We start from the raw sequence: 20,192 nt of genomic DNA, 5'->3' as shown, positions 1-20,192 counted from the left end.
ATATTTTTGGCTCCTTAGGGCTTTGGTCTTTCTTGCCAGCCTTTCCTCCTCAGGCTCTCTGGCTCAGCACTCCTAACTCTGCATGGAAGACCCCAGCCATGTCCTTAGGAAGTCCCCGAGGCTGGTAAAGGACTCTGTGCTTGGTGGACCCAGCTCCAGCCACTTTGTCTCTGGGCTCTGGAGGCAGGAAGCTGGCCACTGGCCCAACAGTCAACCAGTGGGTCATTTTCTTAGCAGCCACCAATGCACAGGTGTTTCTGGTTTGTCTCATGAGACAAGTCCATCCATTAAAGTTCCCATGGACCTCACAGATTCCACCCAAAAAGCACAGAAGGAAATGAAGACCTCACATCCCGCCTCATCCTCTGAATCCCAAACTGTTTGCCTGAATAGGAAGAAATTTCAGCCTTGGGCTTCTCTTCATCCGTGACAAAGGACTCAAGCTGCTACAATGTCCTGATAGGTGTTCAGTGTCTACTTCCTGCAGAAACAGCCTAAAAACGTATTTTTGTGGGGCTCGGGAGTTGGGGGGGGGCCTGTATTCTTGGAATCAATGGCCAAGCCCATTGCAGTAAACACAGGTTTATATGTGAATATGGTTTTATGGAACTAATTATATCCTTAAGGATGAAAAACAAATGATTGAAAACTGGTTCTGTGTGTAGGGAAGGCCGGCAGCTGGAACAGCTTCTGATGTGGGCTCCGAAGCTTGGTCTGAAGGCCGCACATCATGAGTAAGTTCAGGGTCAGAGGAAAAGGCAGATGGTGAAAAGATGTTAGCTGTAGCATAAAGCAAACAGTGGGATACCTAGGGCAGTGGTAGCCCATTTCATATGATATAAAATTTAAATTCTTCATCTTGGCCTAAAAGTCCCTACAGGTGATGTGGCTTCTGTCTACTCTGCTGACTGTTGTCTTGGCACTGTCCCCTTGATTACTGCGCACCATCCAGCCATGATGGCCTTGGTGCTACCTTCTGACCACACCCAGCCTGTTCCCACCTCAGGGCCTTGCCTGGAACACTTCATCCTGTGAGCACCCTGGATCTCTTTGTTGTCCTGCAGACCTCAGCTCATATGTCACCTTCTCAGAGGGGCCCCTCCTGACCTCTTATATAGTGAGGCACCTCCACCCAATATCATCCACATCACCACCAGTCTCCATTTTCTTCATTTCCATGCTTATTATCAAACCAAACCAAACCAAGCTCGTTGCCATCAAGTCGATTCCGACTAAGAGTAGAAGTGCCCCCTAGGGTTTCCAAGGAACACCTGGTGGAACCGAACTGCTGAACTTTTGGTTAGCAGCTACTACACCACCAGGATTATCATCAGGATGTCCTTATTATTACTACAGGTTCCCCGTCTGCCTTATGTTCCCCAGCATCCAGGACAAACCTGACTCATAGTAAATGTTCGAAACATATTTGTTGAACAAATGAATGAGGGTTTAGCCTGGAGACGAGAAACCTGCCTCGGAATATTTAAAGGTGTAGCACGAAAAGGAATAAGGGCTCTTATTCTGTACGGCACCAATAGGTGGAAGTTCTAGGGCAGGGGCAGATTTCAGCTCCATATAAGAAAGAACAAGCAAACAGAACTATTCAAACATACTGTGAGCTGCCTTGGTGGGTGAGCTCCCTGTTGCTGGAGGCATTCAAGTAGAGACTAGACAACCCCTTGGCAGGGATGTTGTAATGCTCCAGATGAGACTTGGGTGCAGGGCAGGGCCTGGGATAGATGATGTCTTCAAGTCTTTTTTAACCATAAGAGCCTGTCATTCCAAGTCGGATGTCCCACAGTCAGGAATGTCCTGCGGGGAGCGTGGTTCCCTAATGTCAATTTCCTCTATAGTGTGTACTGAGAAGGATTTTCCCTGGAACACTAAAATGCTCTGTAGGTTCCATTGCTAATTGCTGATTCTTGTAATTTTATTTTTGCGTGAAAAATAAATACTATCTCTCAATGTTTCACCACTGGCAGTAGAATTCCTGGGGTGGTTTGTTAAACATTCAAATTCTGGGGCTCCCCAGTTCTACTGAATCAGAATCTTTGGAGGTGAGTCCCAGGAATCAGGATATGAGTGAGCACTCCAGGTGTTTCTTAGGCAAACTTAAATTTGAGGACAACTGTTCTCAGTCTTCTAGTTTATCTTTGCATTACAATGACTAACAGCTGATCCTTTGATCTGACCCCTAAGGATGAACAGTGAAGTTTCATCCAGTGGCCTGGACCAAACTGACATGCTGAACAGATGGAGAGAAAGCAAAGATGATCCTTCAAAGAAAGAGGCACCACCCAGTTCACCACTATTAAAGAGTCTAGACTTTTAGAGGAATTAAGATGCTCCTGGAGCTGGAGGGAGGATGCTTGTAGTTTTTACAAAAAGAAGCTATAAAAAAGGGTACTGCCAGGATACAGATGAAAGGGTATTCAAGTCCAGTCAATGCTCGTTATCTCTCGGTAGACGTTACAGAATTGTTTAGCCTGGGAAAGCTAAGGACAAAGGTGATCTCCTGTATCTTATGTGACATTTTTCAAAGGAAAAAAGAAGCCCAACCTTCGTCCATCTTTGCTGTGGTCTTTTCTCTGACCTCACTTAACTAACTTGCCCTGGACCAACCATACAAAGAATGCTTCCTGGGAGCAGTTCTTGGATAACCTCAGAGGTCACTATGGCCCTGTACAGTGAGATTAGGAAGCTCGGGGCCACCCATCTTTTGTGGTTCCTAGGGTGGGAGAGGTTGGCGCTGAAGAGGAATGGGCTTGTCCCGAGACTGAGACCACATGCGCCTACATTCCTACAAGCCGTAGTATAAGTATACAGCTCTCACATTTTACAGATGCCTAGGTGGGTCGGGAGACCCTGGTGGTATAGTGGTTAAGTGCTATGGCTGCTAACCAAAAGGTTGCAGTTTGAATCCACCAGGCGCTTCTTTGAAACCCTGTAGAGCAGTTCTACTCTGTCCTGTAGGGTCGCTATGAGTCAGAATTGACTTGACGGCAATGGTTTTTTGGGGGGGGGGTCAAGTCACAGTGTCACTGGACTTGGGGCAGCAGAATGGGCCCCTCCCACTCCCACATGGCTGTCAGGTTCTCAGAACTGTCAGGCTGGGGTCCTGGTTCACTCCTAAACCCTGTACATGTCTGCTTGCTTCTTCCCAGAAGCTGCCAAGCAGACCTGTTGGTCTCAGGAGATGTCCACTAAGTGTGATTACAAACAGGAGACAGTTTACCAAAGAGAACCTTCTCTCAGATTGTCTGTATCACAGGATTCCTCTGCATCTGGTCAGCCTCTGACAGGGAGAGGAAAGGGAGCGGACCAACCTACACAGAGTTGTGGATCTGGTGACCCAGAGCATGCCCCTGCCCCCAACATGACCACCTCCCCAGTTCTGCACAGGCACTTTCCCTCCCACTCCCTGCTGGGATCTGGGAAAGTCCAAGTTGCCAATGATCCATAACAGCTCTAATGATAGCTGAGAAAAATGTATTATTCCTCATTAGAAAGTATTTCCTTTGGCTAGAACTCCATTTATCAGGCTACGGGTTTTGGGTCCAATTTAAATCAGAGTTATCCAGGTACGTGTGAGGTGGAAAGAAAGGATTTCTGACACTTTGTGGAGCACACAATTATCAAATAAAATCAAAACACATTGGTGAGTTCACATGAACTGTTACTTCTTTTAATAATGCAAAGGTGTAAACTTCATGAAGGCCTCACTGATTATCTACACAACAATGTTAGCATTCTTATTAGTAGAAAAATGTGATCCAAACTTGCTGTATAAATATCCCCAAACAAGCATGGAGCCCATGGTTTGTGGTCTGTGGACAGCACTAATGTAGGGTGCAGAGACGGAGGCAGCTGGGAAGTGGAGAGCGCTCACTCCTGCAGGGAGCTTGGAAAGCCTTTTGTCTTAAGGATTCCTGTGGGGCTGGTGCCTCGCCTTCACTGAGAACTCAGCGTCCAGTGGGGCTGAGTGGGCACTGATGCTGTCTCCCCAAAGGCATACTGTGACGGACCATGAGGTTGGTTGAACGGCCCCACAGCAATGACCTTGAAGCTGCTTCAGCTGAGGCTTGCTTGGCTGCTGGGGTGTCCTCAGGGGAGAGGGTCATGTCAGCCCTTTAGGTGCCAGATCTCCAAAAGGTTCCTTCAGAAGCACCAGCACTGTCCCTCATCTGTGGGTGGGACTGGGGCCAGGACTGAGGGAGACCACTGAGCTGAGCCCTCCTGGGGTGAATACATGTGCCTGCTGCCCAAGATGGTCCCAGGAACATGCTGGGAGCCAGGAGGACATGGCTGGATCACCGGCGTGAAGATGGCCCTTCCCTTGCTGTTCCTACAGCTCTTGCTCATTGCTCTGTGATTCCTACGCCAGGTCCAGGAGACGCCATGTTCTTCTCCTGCCCCTCTGCATGGTGCCTAAGAATTGTGCCTGCTTCCACTGCCCTGGTCTGCAGCGAGGTCAGGGGCTCTGGGGGAGAGGTTGTACTAGCCTGGAAGCAGATGGGGCTGACATGAGGGGCAGCTGCCCTGCCTGAGCCACAGGTCCATGCTCTCCCCCTGGTGTCTGGGTGTGGCTGTGAATGCTGGTGTGCGCCCTCACGGGGGGGGGGGGGGGGGGAGGGGAGGGTAGAGGGAGGGCTAGGCCCCCCACAGACCACAGACAGCATGGGGTCATTTTGGACTCCCAAAGGGAAAGGCCCAGTGTGGCTGGCTAGCCTTGAACATTAAACAGTAACAACAGAAAAAAAATAATAAAGAAACCAAAAAGAACAAAAATCAAGCTTCTGCAGAAATGCTCAGAGATGAAATATATAGAATGATATGTGACCACAGTGGAGGGGGAGGGGGAGTTTTATTCTGTGGCGGGTCCATCCCCAAGCACATACACTGATGCTACTGAGCAGGACTCACTCCTGGGCTCAATGTGATGGTTTAACAAACACACCCCACCTCTCCTCCTTAGTACGTGGAGAGAATGACTCTCCAACAGACGAGAGGAACAGCTGGCTTTTCATGAGAATTGTAGTGATGCCACTCAACCAACTGACCAGTAGGAGGCTGGGGTATCTGGGAAGTCCTGCCAGGCTGACTGAGTCCAAATCTATTCACGTTCTGGGGCTGGGCAGTCCAGGAGTAGCCCATTCCTCTCATTCTGCTCTGCAGTGTGACTCCCGCCTGGTTCACAGTGGATGCCTCGGTCCTAGTGGGCTGATACTTATAGCCGGAACATGAGTCGCTGTTGGGCCATAACCTCCAAGACACGGAAGCTCTGTGCGAATCTGCGACACGTGCTGTGCAGCCAGGGGGAGTCACCCGGCCTGGGGACACGCACCTATAAAGCTGAATGCGTGTTGGGCATGTCACAGCTCGGCTCTGTTCAGAGATGCGTGTAAGGTGCCGTATTAGATACCAGGACCATAGTGCTCTCCAGAACATTTCATCGGCCCCAGAAAATAGCCAGTGAGCAGAGTTCTTCCACTGCTTGGGCAATAGGGTGACTTAAATTTGCCCATCATGTTAGCAAAATGCTCAGGAGAACCACAATCGGTCTGGCTCTTTTAACCTGGCCACTTAAATGAAGGTGAAGCCAACCACAGGCTGAAGGGCGGAGGAGGAGTGTGGAGTTACAATGGAGGAATATGTGGTGATTTTAACAATCTGATGCAAGTTCTAGAAGGTCTTAGAAATCTTCTCTGCTATGTCATTTTTAGGTAAGGACAGAAAATGCAACAGGTAGCAGATAGGCAGAAACTTTTCTGGAAACCTAGCAGAATGCTTTTTTATAGCATTTAGAAAAAGAGCTCTCAAATAATTTTTTGCTGAGATTAAAAAGGGAGCAAGCTCCGTCCTTAGTGGGATAAATGCATCTGTAAACGGTAAAACATCTGGAGGTAAAGCTTTCCCCAATTGCAAAAGCTTCCTCTTCCATATAGAATGCTCGCTCTGTAGCCGTGGGGACAGGGTAGCCCTGGTGGGTTCTTCCAAAGGGGGCACTAATCATTCTCATGGGAACTGGGCTTTTAAGCAGATTTAATGTTTTGTTTTCAAGTTCCTAACAGAGCAAGAGAGGAGTCACTGCAGAGAGAAGCAACGCGACAAAGGTGTAGGATGCAGAGGAGCCGCCCAAGGTCGCTGTAGGTGTCACACAATGGGTCCCCAGAGAGAATGTGGTTGTTTAAAAACAAATGTGCCCATGGGGATGTCCCAGTGACGTCCAAGGTGACATGTGTGACGACAGGCACAGGGAGGAGAGAGGGAAGAAGGGAAGAGAAGGCAGAGACAGAAACAGAGGGGGAAAAATAGATAAGAAGAAAAAACAAATTAGGTCAAATGTAGAAAACACAAGAATCCAAGGTTAATTTAATTTAGTAAATTAAGTCGACAAAGGTTAGAGGAGAGCTCAGTGCGGTATCAACACCATAAGGCCAGTTCAGAAGCTCAGCAATGCCAGAAGCAGCACAGCAGGGTTAATCTGGAGGTTAGGGGTCAGCAAGCAAATGAAATTAAAGTGAGAGAACAGAAGCCTCCACAGTAAAACACAAGAGTTGCATTAGGAGAGTGTTAACCTTTCACTAAGGCAAAAAGCCTCCTAGGTATGTCAGCGAGCCTACCTGTGGTCTTCTGGCCTCTGGGCAGGGTTTTTACATGTGGTGGTAGATATGTGTTTGGTCACTGCACTACAAGACAGTCAATCATGTGTAGGGGTAGGGGGCAGCCTCTTCAGAGAGAAATTGGACTTTTCATCCTGTTCCACAGATCCCCCTGTCCATAGTGCAACTGGAGAGCTAGCTCTGCGCCCTTTACCTTCCACCATCTCGCCAACCACAGAACTTCACCATAAACAGACATGTGCAATTCAGAGGCTTTATTCCCAGGTCCCGATACAATGGCCGGGAAAGTCCAACCGAGCACAGAGCCACTCTGGGCACCTTCTAAGACCTATGCAGTAGAGCCATGGAGGCATTGGAGGCCAGGTGAGCATCCCCTCCAATGTTCCCTGTGGCCACTGGGTGCTTGGGTCCTAACAAGGACTCTGACATGGCCAGAGGGCATGGCAATGGAGGACAAGGTCTCCCCAGAATTTCTGACTCTGATACACACCCCTTCCCCTGTTCTCCAAATCCCAGAAGTTGATGCTGCTGGTGGTACCCAGCATGGGCACACAGTATGCCCTGCAGGCCTGCCTGCCTATCGAGTCTTACCCTAGGGAACAAATTCAGTAAGAAATCTGTCATACTGCAAAGGGGTTGCTCCAGCCTCTCCTTTCCCCAGCTCTCAAGCATTGTCCCAGGTGGATCTGAACATTCACACCAAACTGTTCATTTCAAGACTGACGAAGGAATGCAGAGAAAGAAGGGACTGGGGAGAGCCAGGGCCACCCCCATTTGGAGATACCATTAAACAGAAATAAGAACACTTCTTGCAGTCCCATCCATGCGACTTGCCTTCACCACTGATCATTTTCCCAATTCCTGCAGAGACCCCCAGCATGTGCTAGGGAGCCTTCCTGACAATGCAGAGGGAAGGATAAATTGATGTGTCTGGTCGATGTTTTAAAAATCACCTACCAATTCCCTGGAAGCTCCCCAAATGTTTCCCAGACACACACATTCATGTGCAAATGACCATTGCAAACCACACACCGAACTCTTGCTTTGTTGCTGCTTGACTAACCCACTCACACATACAGCCTGTGTGGTAGGCAGCCCACATCCTTGCTGGCCTGTCTCCCCCGAGGAGAAGCAATTATGACAACTGAGCCAAGCACTATAGATGGGGTGGAGGATCAGACCAAGGCCACTAAGAGAGTGGACCATCTTTCTACCATACTGGAACAGGGCAGAGAGTTATGGGGTCCCTTCTGCCAAGCTGCAGATTATATTCTATGCCCCCCTCTCCTGCCTGTGGTTGGCATTCGGCTGCTTTGGGACAGCAGAGAGTGATGTTGAAGACCTCTATTTGTCCTGAGGGATGTGGTCACTGAAGAGCGTGGCCATCAGCAAAAAGGCAGCTGGGCCGGAAAGCAGAACTCTCACTTTATTCCTACACTTACACTGCTTCTGGATCCCTAGAGACGTATCTGCATCTCCTAGGAGAACTGCTCCCATCATGGTCTCCAGCAGCCGAGACTGCCTTTAATTGATGGTTTTCCAAAATCTATTTTCTCCACTTGCTCTGTTTCAAGTGGTTCAATTTAATCTTTGTTTCAATTGAGAGGCCCTTGGCAGACAGGATTTCTAACCAACTGGGCACCATCTCCCACAGAGAAGAGGCTTGGACCATGGTTGTGCAGAGAAACAAGCATCACATAGAAGCGCTCCAACAACAGTTATGTGGTCCTGATATTAAATGGTGGATGGCAGATTAGATGTCAAAAAAGGTATCCTTACTCGACCAGCTTCCAAGGCTTGGTTGGAGCTGGGGGTCTTCCCATCTGAGGGTTCCATGGATCGGCTTAGCATCAGTCCTGCAAGACAGGACCTTTCCCTAGGGGGACAGTACATCTCAACCCACTGCACAGTAGGTACAAAGCAAACTAAGCTTTGCATGGGCAATCGATCATGAGGATGGTTGTAAGCAAGCAAGTTGTCAGGGGTCGTTCAGGCACATTAGGAGGTGCAGCACCGGTGCGTTAATTCAAAGCGGGAGACTAACGGGAAGCAGAGGCGGGCATACCTGGGATGACGGTGGGCTGGGCCGAGGTCCTGAACACAAAATGAGCCGCCTTGGACTTTCCCTGCTGGTTCTCAGCCACCACATAGACCTCATACTCTGCATTCCAGTCCAGGGACTTAAGCATGACGTGGTCACTGCCAGAGGGGAGCCTGATCTCTGGTTTCCACTCTGAGGAGAGCTTCTGGGAAAAAACGGCAAAGAGGATAGAAGACACCAGAGAGTTTCAGGTATAAACAGTGGAAGACTAGCTAAAAGGCAGAACTTAAGGGAGTCAACAACTGTTGGTACAAAATAATAAAAATTAAAAGCAGCGATAGGACATGGTCTTTATTCTTTACCAGCCCGCTGAGTCCTAAGGATTACACATATCCGGAGGTCAACTGTGCGTGTTTGCAAATATAAACAGCAGCAGATGCTAGTGTGGCATTGGGCCAATCCGTCAATGTCCCATAACCCTGAGGGCATGCAGGGAGGGACTCAAGCACTGCCTACTGGCCCAATCCCACTCAAGAATGCTGGGCATACATACCAAAGGACTGTTCTAGAAAGCAGTAACACAGATATGTTCCTGGACATATTTCAGAATGTTGTTCACATTGTGGTGTGCAGTTCACCTCCCTGACACGTGGACCTGGTGTAGATTCCAGGGGTTTTATTAAAAATAAAAACTATCATTTATTGAGCACCTGAAAAAAAAACCTGAAGCTTTTCTTATTATTCCAGGCCCACACATTACTTAGCAATTCAGTAAGAAAGAGTGCTGAGTGGATTGACAGGTCTTGTTCACCAGCTGAGAAGTACTCCTGGTAGCATTCTGTGCTGCTTTGTCACTCCGTAAGCCTAACCAGTTAACGACTCACATGTTACTCCAAGGCTGATCAAAAGGCAGAAAGGGAGTTTCCTGGAAAAAGCTCTTTTTTTGTGTGTGCAGCTATTTGAAGAAAGAAAAATGCTCTGTGGTTCATTATTTTCTACTACTAAGAAATCTTAGCAAGAGGCTATTGCCAGTTCTCGGATAATGCCTCTAAACCTCTCAGCAAATGGAGATGGTGGGCAATGGCCAGGTGTCATTCCAAAACCCAACGGGGAAAAAAAAAAAAGGAGAGAGTAATTCTCAATTTGGGGGTTAGGGATGAAAGGGGGAGTGAGGAAAATCTTACACTGGCGGTGAGCTAGATCGGGAAGAGAAGGCTTGGAGCCAAGTTCATCATTACCCAGGATTAGAACTTCACCAAAGGCGGCTATGGACATTGTTTGCAAAAAAAAAAAAAAAAAAAAACCAAAACTAGATAATGGCCAAATAATTTCACAGAAAACTTCAAGAAACAAACAAAAAAAAAAACTCAATTGTGGCTTAAGTTTGTCACTATCACAATCATTTTCCAAAAACCAAAAAACTAAATCCATTGCTGTCGACTCGATTCCAACTCATAGCGGTCCTATAGGACAGAGTAGAACTGCCCCATAGGCTTTCCAATGAGTGGCTGATGGATTTGTACTGCTGACTTCTTGGTTAGCAGCTTGAGCCCGTAAACACTGTGCCACCAGGGCTCCACAGTCATTTTAGAGGCTTTAAAATGGTCCCAGCAGTAGGGTCGCTATACGGTGGCTATGAGTTGGAACTGACTCTACGGCACTGGGTTTACTGGGTAGACACAGCCTAGCAGCTGTAGGTCAGTCTTGGGATTTAAAACCCTGACCAGGGCCCATGAGCCATCTGTAACAAACACAGAGCAAGACTGTCCTGGCACTGCCCTAGTCAGCTTTGCACTGTTGCTGCCAAACAAGGAGGATGTCACGGGCTTCAGGGCTCGGGGTGAAGGTTGGATAACGTGGGGACTCACCGCGCGGTACTTGACCAGGTAGTGTCTGATGGGGGAGCCACCATCGTCCTGCTTGATCAGGTTCACCTTAATAGAGTTTCCATCCTCTCCCATCTGGCCCTCAAGTTTCGGTGCACTGGGTTCTCCTGAAACAGCCAGTTCATTCACGTGAAATTCTCATCCGGAGCATGAAGATCAAATCCATCAGAATGGGATGCAGTGATGGGTGGGGCTGGACTCCTTTCTTGTATTCTCAGAAATTCAAATGGTTATTAAAAAGCAGTAAATATAAAACTTTGTATCCCAGTTAGATGCCTCGGACTTGGCTCAAACGGGGAATACCCTTTGGGGATGTTCTAGAAAACACTCTCCCTATTACAAAGTCTTTGTTTTCTGTCTCTCTCACTGCTACTTGCATTCTCTTTTTAGCTGATCTTAAAACTGTAGATTTAACTTTCATAAGCCTGATACACTTTGAGGAGCAGCCTGAAATATGGGAAAATTCAAGTGTTTGAGTAGAAAACCTACACCCATAAAATAATTTTTCAAAGCGGCCCAGTTTCTTCCCTGAATACATGACTCATCCCTGGGTGGGGAGGGGGGCGTTGCCTCCTTCAGACTTGCTTTTCATGAATTAAATTTTATAACTTAGATTCATTAAGCTAAAAACAACAACAACGATGACGAGTTTTCAGTTGTGATTAAATAAAGCACCATTTGCCACAGACACTGTCCCGGTGAGCATCCTCTTTTTACGGCCCTACTGACTGAGTGATCATCCTTGGCACTTTGTATTAAAGTAACAATTGTGAAAGTCTTTTTCTTTGTGAGAGGAGAGAGGAAAAAAAAAAAAAAAATGTAGCATTGCAGAAAAAGGTCAATGTTTCTCTTTATTTGCAGAATACGCTCAGCTTGTAGCACTGTGAATTCACCATGGAGAAAGCAGACGAGCTTGTATGGGACAACACTAAGAGCTGGGCTAGCTCTTCAGAGTCAGATGCTGATTTACTTTAAAAGAAACTACTTCATTAGTGTCTACCAAAAGCGATGGGATGAGATAACATCTGATATCCAACATTAAAATTAAGATTGAACACCTCGGGAATCCTACCCGCCCCGTGATGAGCCCTCTGTATCTGTATCAGGACATCAGATAGAATGCTTGCTTATTGTTGTTAGTTGGTGGTGGGTCAATCCCGACTCACGATGACCCCATGTGTTACAGAGCAGAATTGCCTCACAGGGTCCTCTTGGTGTAATCTTAACGGACGCAGATCACCAGGCCTTCTCTTCCACAGTGCTGCTGGGTGGGTTTGAACCACCAACGTTCAGGTCAGCAGCTGAGCGCAAAACATTTGCATCACCCAGGGGCCTTCAGAAAACTTGCAAAGGCCGCTAAACTGTTACCTTCTGGGTGATCACCCTGGCTTGCTCTCTGCAAGAGGGAATCACAGTTTTGTGACAGAAGGGCTTGTCACCAGGCCTTGGACCTAATCCTCCTAAAAGTGTACCTTTGGCCAGTGGTAAGAAGACTTCTGGCAATATCAGAGTCTAGCCCATCCTCCTCATTCAACCACTTTGGAACCTTGATGTGGCCTGAGTGTCCTGCTCCTCCCTTTGATACAAAGAGGAACCAGAGAGTGAGAAATCTCACGTAGACCCCTGCTACTCAGACCTGGCTAGCAGAATGCACACTACCTGGGAGCTTCTTTGAGACGCAGCCTGCATTTTAACAAGATCCCCAGGTGACCCGTGTGCACGTTAAGTTTGAGAAGCTGTAGTAATGGGGGCACATAAACACTGCCACAGGGAGGACACACATCTTGAAGTCTGAGGGGTACAATATTTAGGGTGGTTGTGCTTGCCATTTGTTTTCTTAAATCAGTAATTCAGACAAAAATACAAACAAATAAAAAGACAAAGGGGCTTGCAGGCAAAGGCTTGTTTAAGCCCTATCTAGCTGCTGGCCCCAACTATTCATTAGAAAACATTTGAAATTTCATTTAGATAATGTCAAGGTACTCAGATGTTTCAAATACTTTTGGATCATTTTAAGTCTTAGACAAAAACTCAGTTATGCCCCTATTACTATAAATAAGCAGCACTAAAAAGAAACCCAAACGTGTTAAGGAGAATGTTTTAAAAGAGGGTGGGTGCGTGTAGACTCACCAGTGCTGGGCAAATGGGAGTAGCAGATGCAGTAGAACTTTAGAAATTCTATTCTCTGAATAAATTAGGGTGACCAATTCATTATTGATTTGCCTGGGGTTTTCCAGGTTTTAGCACTGAAAGTCCACATACCAGGAAATCCCTTAGTCCCAGACAAACCAGAAAGTTTGGTCATCCTAGACTGACTGGGAGTGGACATTAATCATTGTAACTTTCTGCACTCACAATCAAAACACTGGCTCTGTGATGAATGGTCTATTTGCTCTAAAATAAAAAAAATTCAAACTGTTGCCATCGAGTCGATTTCAACTCACAGCAACGTGTAGAACCGCTCCATAGGGTTTCCAAGGAGCACCTGGTGAATCTGAACTGCTCACCTTTTGGTTAGCAGCCGCAGCTCTTAATCCTCACACCGCCAGGGTTTACAAAGCCAAATCCATTGCCATCGAGTCAATTTCGACTCATAGCGATCCTATACGACAGAGTAGAGCTGCCTCATAGGGTTTCCAAGGAGCGCCTGGTGGATTCCAACTGCTGTACCTTCTGGTTAGCAGCTGTAACTCTTAACCACTACACCACCAGGGTTTCCTATTTGCTCTAAGAAGGAGGTAATTTCATCAAGTAGCGTCAGTGGCCCTTCTAACACACCCACCAACGTGAGGACCAGCCCTTCCCCCAAGACTTCCTTGGAAGGTAGATAGGGATTACTCCACTGGGGCTGTTCTGGCTGCGCCTTCCTTCGTATTTCTCGGAATTGCGAGTTCCCAAGGCTGAACTGACACCACAAAACGGTCCCTCTGAACCCAGCTCTTTGTGGAGTATCTATTTAGAAGCGATGTTCTCCCTGACGTTTGTGAAGATCTCTCTAAAGCTGAATGCTAAAAATGCCACAAGAGAGCACAGGCTGTCTGCTGCCTCAGAAAAGCTACTGCCTCAATCACCACAGCTGCAAAACACTGCCCTAGATACTCTATAGGGTTTTAGCTCTGACAGCACTGTGACACCATGACAGCCGTTGACCTCAGGAGGGACTACCAGTTATACCCTTGTCACTTCTTTTGATACTTGTGGAAGAGAGAACACAAATAAAATATGTGACATTCACCTAATGTAGGGAGATGCACCCTAAGATCAATAATTTGTTATCTCTAAGGCCCAAAGTTTTCAGAGAAACTTAGTTTCTAAAAAGTTGTCTTAAAAAAGTCCTATCCTCAAAAAGAGATGCCAAGTCTCTTCGAAGATACCATGAACAAAATTTTTCCAAGGAATCAATGTAGAAACCAACAGCTCTGATGAAGGTGTTCTCTTATCCTTGGTTTTGTTTCAGAAAAATATAACTGGAATCACACAAAAGCCACTGAAACTATACCCTAGTTGTAACACACTAACTTACTGTCATTTCACCTGAGCGACTACCATGTTCCTCTGACATTGTTTCGGAGAATGTAGAACATTTTATATCATGTAATGTTCAGGTATACAATTTAGAATATTTCAAATATGGTTTACTCAACAAATGCATATTGAGTACTTACTGGGTCCACCCATTTGCTGGATTTTTTTTTTATTCAGAAAATATGGTCAGAGAAATAACAGCTAAGACTTACTGATGCGCTCATCACTGTCATAAGTCATAACTGTGACGAGTCCAAAACCAAAAAACCAAACCATTGAGTTGATTCTGACTCATAGTAACCCTACGAGACAGAGTAGAACTGCGCCATAGGGTTTCCAAGGAGCGGCTGGAGGATTGGAACTGCTGATCTTTTTGGTTTGCAGTCAAATTCTTGACCGCTGCGCCACCAGGGCTCCACCTAGTAGGCAGTAATAGTCCATTAGGCATTGAAGTTTCAAAAGTGAATAAGACATGGGGTTTTTTTTTTTGCTAAAAGGAACAACATAATTATGATAAATTCTTTTAAAAAAATGATGGAGCCCTTGGTCAGAAATATAATCCCTTTTTTGATAGTATTTCTAAAGGAAGATCATATTCAACTAACAGCATACAGATTCTGACCACTTTTGTGGCTATGGAACTTGGTGGAAGTATATTAAGATGTGGAAGGAGCAATATTTGCTTAACCAATTGCCTTATTCATCTTCAAATGTTTACTGTTGCCTATTTTTTTTTTTTTTTTTAAAGATTAGGAACTGGGTTAAAGAAACTATTTCCTAAGCTCTCTGTACAAACGCGGCTTCAGCCACGCCTGACAAGGGAGGGGCTGCCGCAGAGAATTGGCCCTTGGCATTTAGGAGGCTCACCGCTTTAGTGAACACATTAGCAGAGGAAATTATTTAGCGGGTCCCAATGTGCATTCTGTTCTGAGATGGTTGCTCTGATTGAAATCATTATGGGTAATTTCAGCAAAACCAATATTGTAATTATTTGTAAACGTTGGTTTGCAATTCAGCAGCAATTGGCAGGTTGCTCCAAGAAAACCTCTGGGGTTAATTACATCCTCTGAATTTAGCTTCTGTCACGAGTCAAAAATTCCCCCCAAAATATTTTACGTAAAGACTAAAACCTTAAAAATGAGCTTTGCCAATAATACACATGAAATTCTAGACAGTTCTGGTGTTTTCTAGCAGAATACAAATCATGTACTCAAGAAAATTAAAAAAAAAAGAATATGAGGCCACATACAGTCAGAACACATTACAGGCAGGTCCTGTGAAATTCCTCCATAAACCATAATTGAAATGTATGTTTCTGGCCACGTAGATTGTAGGTTCCCCCTTTGTAATTACTGGGCGACGGTGCCCTTAAATCTGAGTCGGCCTCATACCCTTCCCTTCTGTCAACAGAAGCCCTGGAATGAGAAACGGCCGCCAGGTATCTGAATCCCATAACAAAGATTATAGCAAGTTCAGGGCATTTGGCCAGCATTTGCGAATTCTAGAAGGAAAACAATATTCTTTCTACCTCTCACTTAAAAAAGCTCAAGCTCCAAAAGTTGTAGTTTCTGAATGAAATGCTGAAGTACTGGCTAGCATCCTTGTGGAAGGCTGGACCCATTTCTCTGATAATTCACTTTGCTTTTTCTCCTGTGGGAGTCCTCAGAGTTTTGGGGGTCTGAGTATAAATCAGTGATGGAGGTAGGGTGTGCATTAAAAACTGTTTTTACTTTTACTATCAAATAGGATTGCGTGGCACCAAAAATACTGTTTGCTTTGCTTATTCAAACTCTCGTCATCTTTTGTTGATTATTTCTTACAAGCAATCTGAAACATGTATACCTTTTTACTATTTGTTTCAAAAGCCCAAAGGGTATGATTTAGCTATTCATGTATGAAGTCTATTCAGTTTTTCCAACTCAAGAACATTTACAATTATATCAAGAGGTTAGTATCTTGACTGGTCTCTAGGGAATCAGGATTTAAAGTTATTAGACCACTAATTCTCTTTCCTGAAGCGGACCTCTGGGCCCTAGATGTCAGACAAACCAAAACAAGCAATCAAATCTAATGTGATGTACGTTGCATACATCCTTGGCCCTTCACAGCTCGTCTGGGTGCTTCTTTGGCAATCTACCTTGGCGAAATGGCTTTTTGACAATCAAAAAGAGCAGCCCGACAATCCAGAGATGGGCGTCAAGCTGTCTTAAGCGTTGCTCTCCCAAGTCAGGCCTTCGAAATGGCTTTCTCTTCTTCTCCTCAACTCTCTTCTTTTGGGTGCTAAGGATTTGCTTGCGTTTGAGCGACCTGACTCCTTGCTATCCCGGTCCCGGGCTGTACAGAATGCTGGGATACAGAACTGGTGACTGTCCTGACTCCTTGCTATCCCGGTCCCGGGCTGTACAGAATGCTGGGATACAGAACTGGTGACTGTCCTGACTCCTTGCTATCCCGGTCCCGGGCTGTACAGAATGCTGGGATACAGAACTGGTGACTGTCCTGACTCCTTGCTATCCCGGTCCCGGGCTGTACAGAATGCTGGGATACAGAACTGGTGACTGTCCTGACTCCTTGCTATCCTGGTCCCTGGCTGTACAGAATGCTGAGATACAGAACTAGTGACTGTCAACACGACCAGTCCCCCAGCTTTTTGCAAGGAATGCTTAGTTTTCTGTGGCCAAGGTCACCAAGGCATCTAGTCTGCAAATCCTTTTCAGCACCAGTTTTCTCAGGAATTACGAATGTGAGTGTGTGTGGGGGGTGGGGGGGTGGTGGTGGTGGTGTGGGATGGTAGCACAGAGTACAAATTAAACAGCAACAAATGAACTCTGACAGACTGAACCACAAAAATACCAATTCCCTTCTCCTGGGTGTCATGAAAACATCAACAGATTAATTGATCAATTATCTTTGTTTCATCATCCGAAAAAGAAAATATGACCACGAAGGTATGGCTTGCGGTTATGGGGCTGATCCAAGCTGAGGAAGTTATGACAGAAATAAGTGCTGTCATCAACAATTAACTCGGCTCCTGCCTCCAAGGCCACAAGAGGGATTTGTGCACGTCTTGGACACTATTTCATGGAGGTTGGATTAGTTAGTAAGAAGTATGAGGCTCCTGGGATTCTTCAGCCCTTATACTGGTAACCCTAGGGAAACTGACAGATTCTATAGCCAGCAGGGGCCTGGGGTCCGTGCCCATAGGATTCGGGCTAATATGCACCACTGCCTTCCTCTTCATTCCCTTCACGCTAACTCTCTAACTTGGTAACCACCAGTGCAAGGAATCATTACAAATAAAGGCAATTAGCTCATTGACCCTGGTAAAAAGTATTTCGACCTGCTAGATCCTGCTGCAGTCCAGACACACAGCTGTAAAAAACAAAGGAGGGAGTGGAAGGGGCAGTTAGTGATGTTTTCAATCTAAGGAGAAAGAGTGGATGTTAAAGAGTTTAGTTCGTCAGAATCAGCATTTCCTAGTACGAGTCAGTGTCAGTAGCTAAAGAAAAAAGATCATTATGAATGGGTGGGGAGGGTCCATGCTCAGACATGCAGTGCGTGTAGAGAAAGGGCCGGGGACGGGGGGATCTCATTACACACATGCTGGTGGGCGGGGTGGCGGGCGAGTCCCATTTACACAGAGTCCTCAGGAGCTGATGGACAAATCCATGGCATTATGGAGTCATTGGAGGAACCAGGTCTTGCAGCTACACAATGCCCCACCCCCTGCCATCAAGTTGATTCTGATTCATAGTGACCCTACAGGGCAGAGTAGAGATGTCCCATAGGGTTTCCAAGGCTGTCACCATTACAAAAGCAGATGCCACATCTTTCTCCCGTGGAGTGGCTGGTGGGTTCCAGCTGCTGACCTTCCAGTTAGCAGCCAAGCGCTTTAACCACTAAGCCACCAGGGCACCTTTACACAACGCCAAGATATGAGAAATACTTTGGCGTTGGGTGTGTCCTTAGCTCACTTCAGCAAGCCCGTGCCTGCCATCCTGGGACAGGTGCCTTGGCTTACGTGGCATGAACCCCTATGGTGTCTATAGCCCAGTAGGCTCAGAAACTAAGCAGCCTTGGGGGCTGGGCTCAGCGCTGTGTTAACCTCCCTTCTTCTTCTGAGTTGCCTTAGTTCGCTCAGAGTTGCTGGGCTCAGTAAACACTGTTGAGCTGAACCTAAGGTGGGCAGAATGTCCAGGATGTTTTAAGTGCATCCCGGGTAATTTTTTTTGCCCAGGAGGGGAGGAGGGGTGATATAAGGAATGCTGGATTTCATCAATTTTTGGGTGTCCAACTGCTGGCAGGAGAAAGGCTCCCAGCTCACTTAAACCTTCCTACTTCAGCGCCGACAACAACCAGCTCTGACTCCCGGTGACCCCACGCCTATCAGAACAGAAGTGTGTTCCATTGGTCTTTCAGCGGCTGAATTTCTGGAAGGAGACCACCAGGTCTTTCTTCCAAGGTGCCTCTGGTTGAGCTTGAACCTCCAACCTTTCGGGTAGCAGCCGAGAATGTTAACTGTTTGCACCACCCTGGCAACTCACTTTAAATCCCTCCTAATGCCCAGAGAAAGGAGGCAGTAACTGTCCTCATCTAAACTTTATTTCTCTCTCCCATAAACTGTATTTGCTCTGACCTCTCCATTCCCTTAAATTCCATTATTAAAGGCCCTTTCCTGCTCCTTGCTGCTCACCTGATAAACCAATCCTTCGTCTGCACCCTTGCATATGGCTGGAGAACGTCTGTCACGGATGGGAACGTGGTTTGATGAGTGATAATCATGGCTTTAGGATGCTGTAAGACCCTCAGTGACTTTTTTAGTACTGGCCACATTTTTTTTACTGACAGTGCAGACCACTACTACATCGTTTTTCTAGGGGAACTGGTGGAAACATTCAAACCATTCTCTTCAGAGGCATGAGCTAGTTTCCACCTTGTTCTCTGTGTGCTTGCTTTTCTTCAGAATTAAGGCATTGCCTAGAAATGACCAAGCTTGTTTTAAAAAAGAAGCTAATGGGTTTCAATCCAGCATCTGCCCCACTTCACAAGGATGGACTTGGCCTTTCCCTACAACTGTACCCATACTGAGCAGTCACCCCAAGTCTGAGAGAAGTCGGGTCCTGCTGATGACCAACCTTTGGGAATTAAAGAAAACTTGATTTTCTTTATTTTTGGGAGGAGGGCTTGGAGTTTAGCACATCTTCGACTCCCAATTTTCTTTGCCCTAAGACTCCCAGGTGAAAATAACTTTTGAAAGGTGGGTCACATTTATTAGAGCGAACTGCATGAGATGTTCCTTTGCTTTGGCGATAATCCCGCTTTATCACATAAAATTTAAATATCGAACATTTCCTTTTGCGGAAAATGAGGACAGGTCATATCCAAGTCCTTTGGCCAGGAGTCTGGTTGTAAATGGGACTGAATTGGGGCAATGTCTCCACACCTACAAAGCTGAAGTCCTCAGGATGGTAAAAGTGGAGGGTGAACACTCGGGAACACACACAACGTTCACACAAAGGGGGAGCAGCGAACAAAGGGACAGGGCAGGAACAAAGAACATGCGAGACAAGCTGTGAATGGTTTTATTGGAGTGGATGTCGCCCAATCAGTTCTCAGAGAAGTGAGGTCAAATCCTGCATGCATGGGCACACCGGGCAGTTACTGGTGTTAGTTTTGCTTTGGTGATCAGTGCAGCCCATATGTGTCTCAGGTTGTGATCTGATGTAAAAAATTTCAGTCATAAGAGAATGAGGTGGGTATGATCCCCGGGGGCAGGTTTTGAATAGGTGTTTGATTTTACTGGGGGAAGCCGTGAGGAGAGGCTCCCTTCTCGCTTTAAGGCAAGCAAGAAATGTTTCCACAAGGTTGTGTCAGTCACAATATTAACTAATTATTTTGTCACTGCTAGGTGCTTAATTAGGCTATAATTTTATTTCTTTTGCTTCGAGGGTCAATCACCTGCTTCTTGATTACACGGAGCTCTCCAGTCCTGGTAATTGCTAAGTGACATTTGCTCTGGGTTGTTTAATCTCCTCCTGCCTGGGGAAGAGTCACTCTTGAAAAGTGACAGATAACTCAGCAAGCACAGCCAAACTGCTCTGATTCTTAAATCTCTTA

General features: G+C 46.3%; 1 protein-coding gene across 8 annotated transcripts in view; it reads right to left on the bottom strand.

The window, feature by feature from the left end:
- Positions 1–20,192, bottom strand: part of NCAM1 (neural cell adhesion molecule 1) — a 436,293-nt gene that overhangs the window by 8,776 nt on the left and 407,325 nt on the right. For 4 of the 8 annotated variants that reach the window (XM_049856941.1, XM_049856945.1, XM_049856943.1 and 1 more), the window contains 2 exons: positions 10,533–10,657; positions 8,689–8,869 (listed from right to left, as the gene is read on the bottom strand). In XM_049856941.1, coding sequence (XP_049712898.1) covers positions 8,689–8,869; positions 10,533–10,657 — 306 coding nt within the window. The remainder of the gene's footprint in view (positions 1–8,688; positions 8,870–10,532; positions 10,658–20,192) is intronic. The other 4 variants (XM_049856942.1, XM_049856946.1, XM_049856944.1 and 1 more) reach the window with 1 other exon arrangement.

The sequence above is a fragment of the Elephas maximus genome, chromosome 17 (genome assembly GCF_024166365.1).
Source record: "Elephas maximus indicus isolate mEleMax1 chromosome 17, mEleMax1 primary haplotype, whole genome shotgun sequence".
Classification (NCBI taxonomy): Eukaryota; Metazoa; Chordata; class Mammalia; order Proboscidea; family Elephantidae; genus Elephas; species Elephas maximus.
Note: the sequence above shows the minus strand (reverse complement) of the source record. Positions and strands in the feature narration are given on the sequence as shown.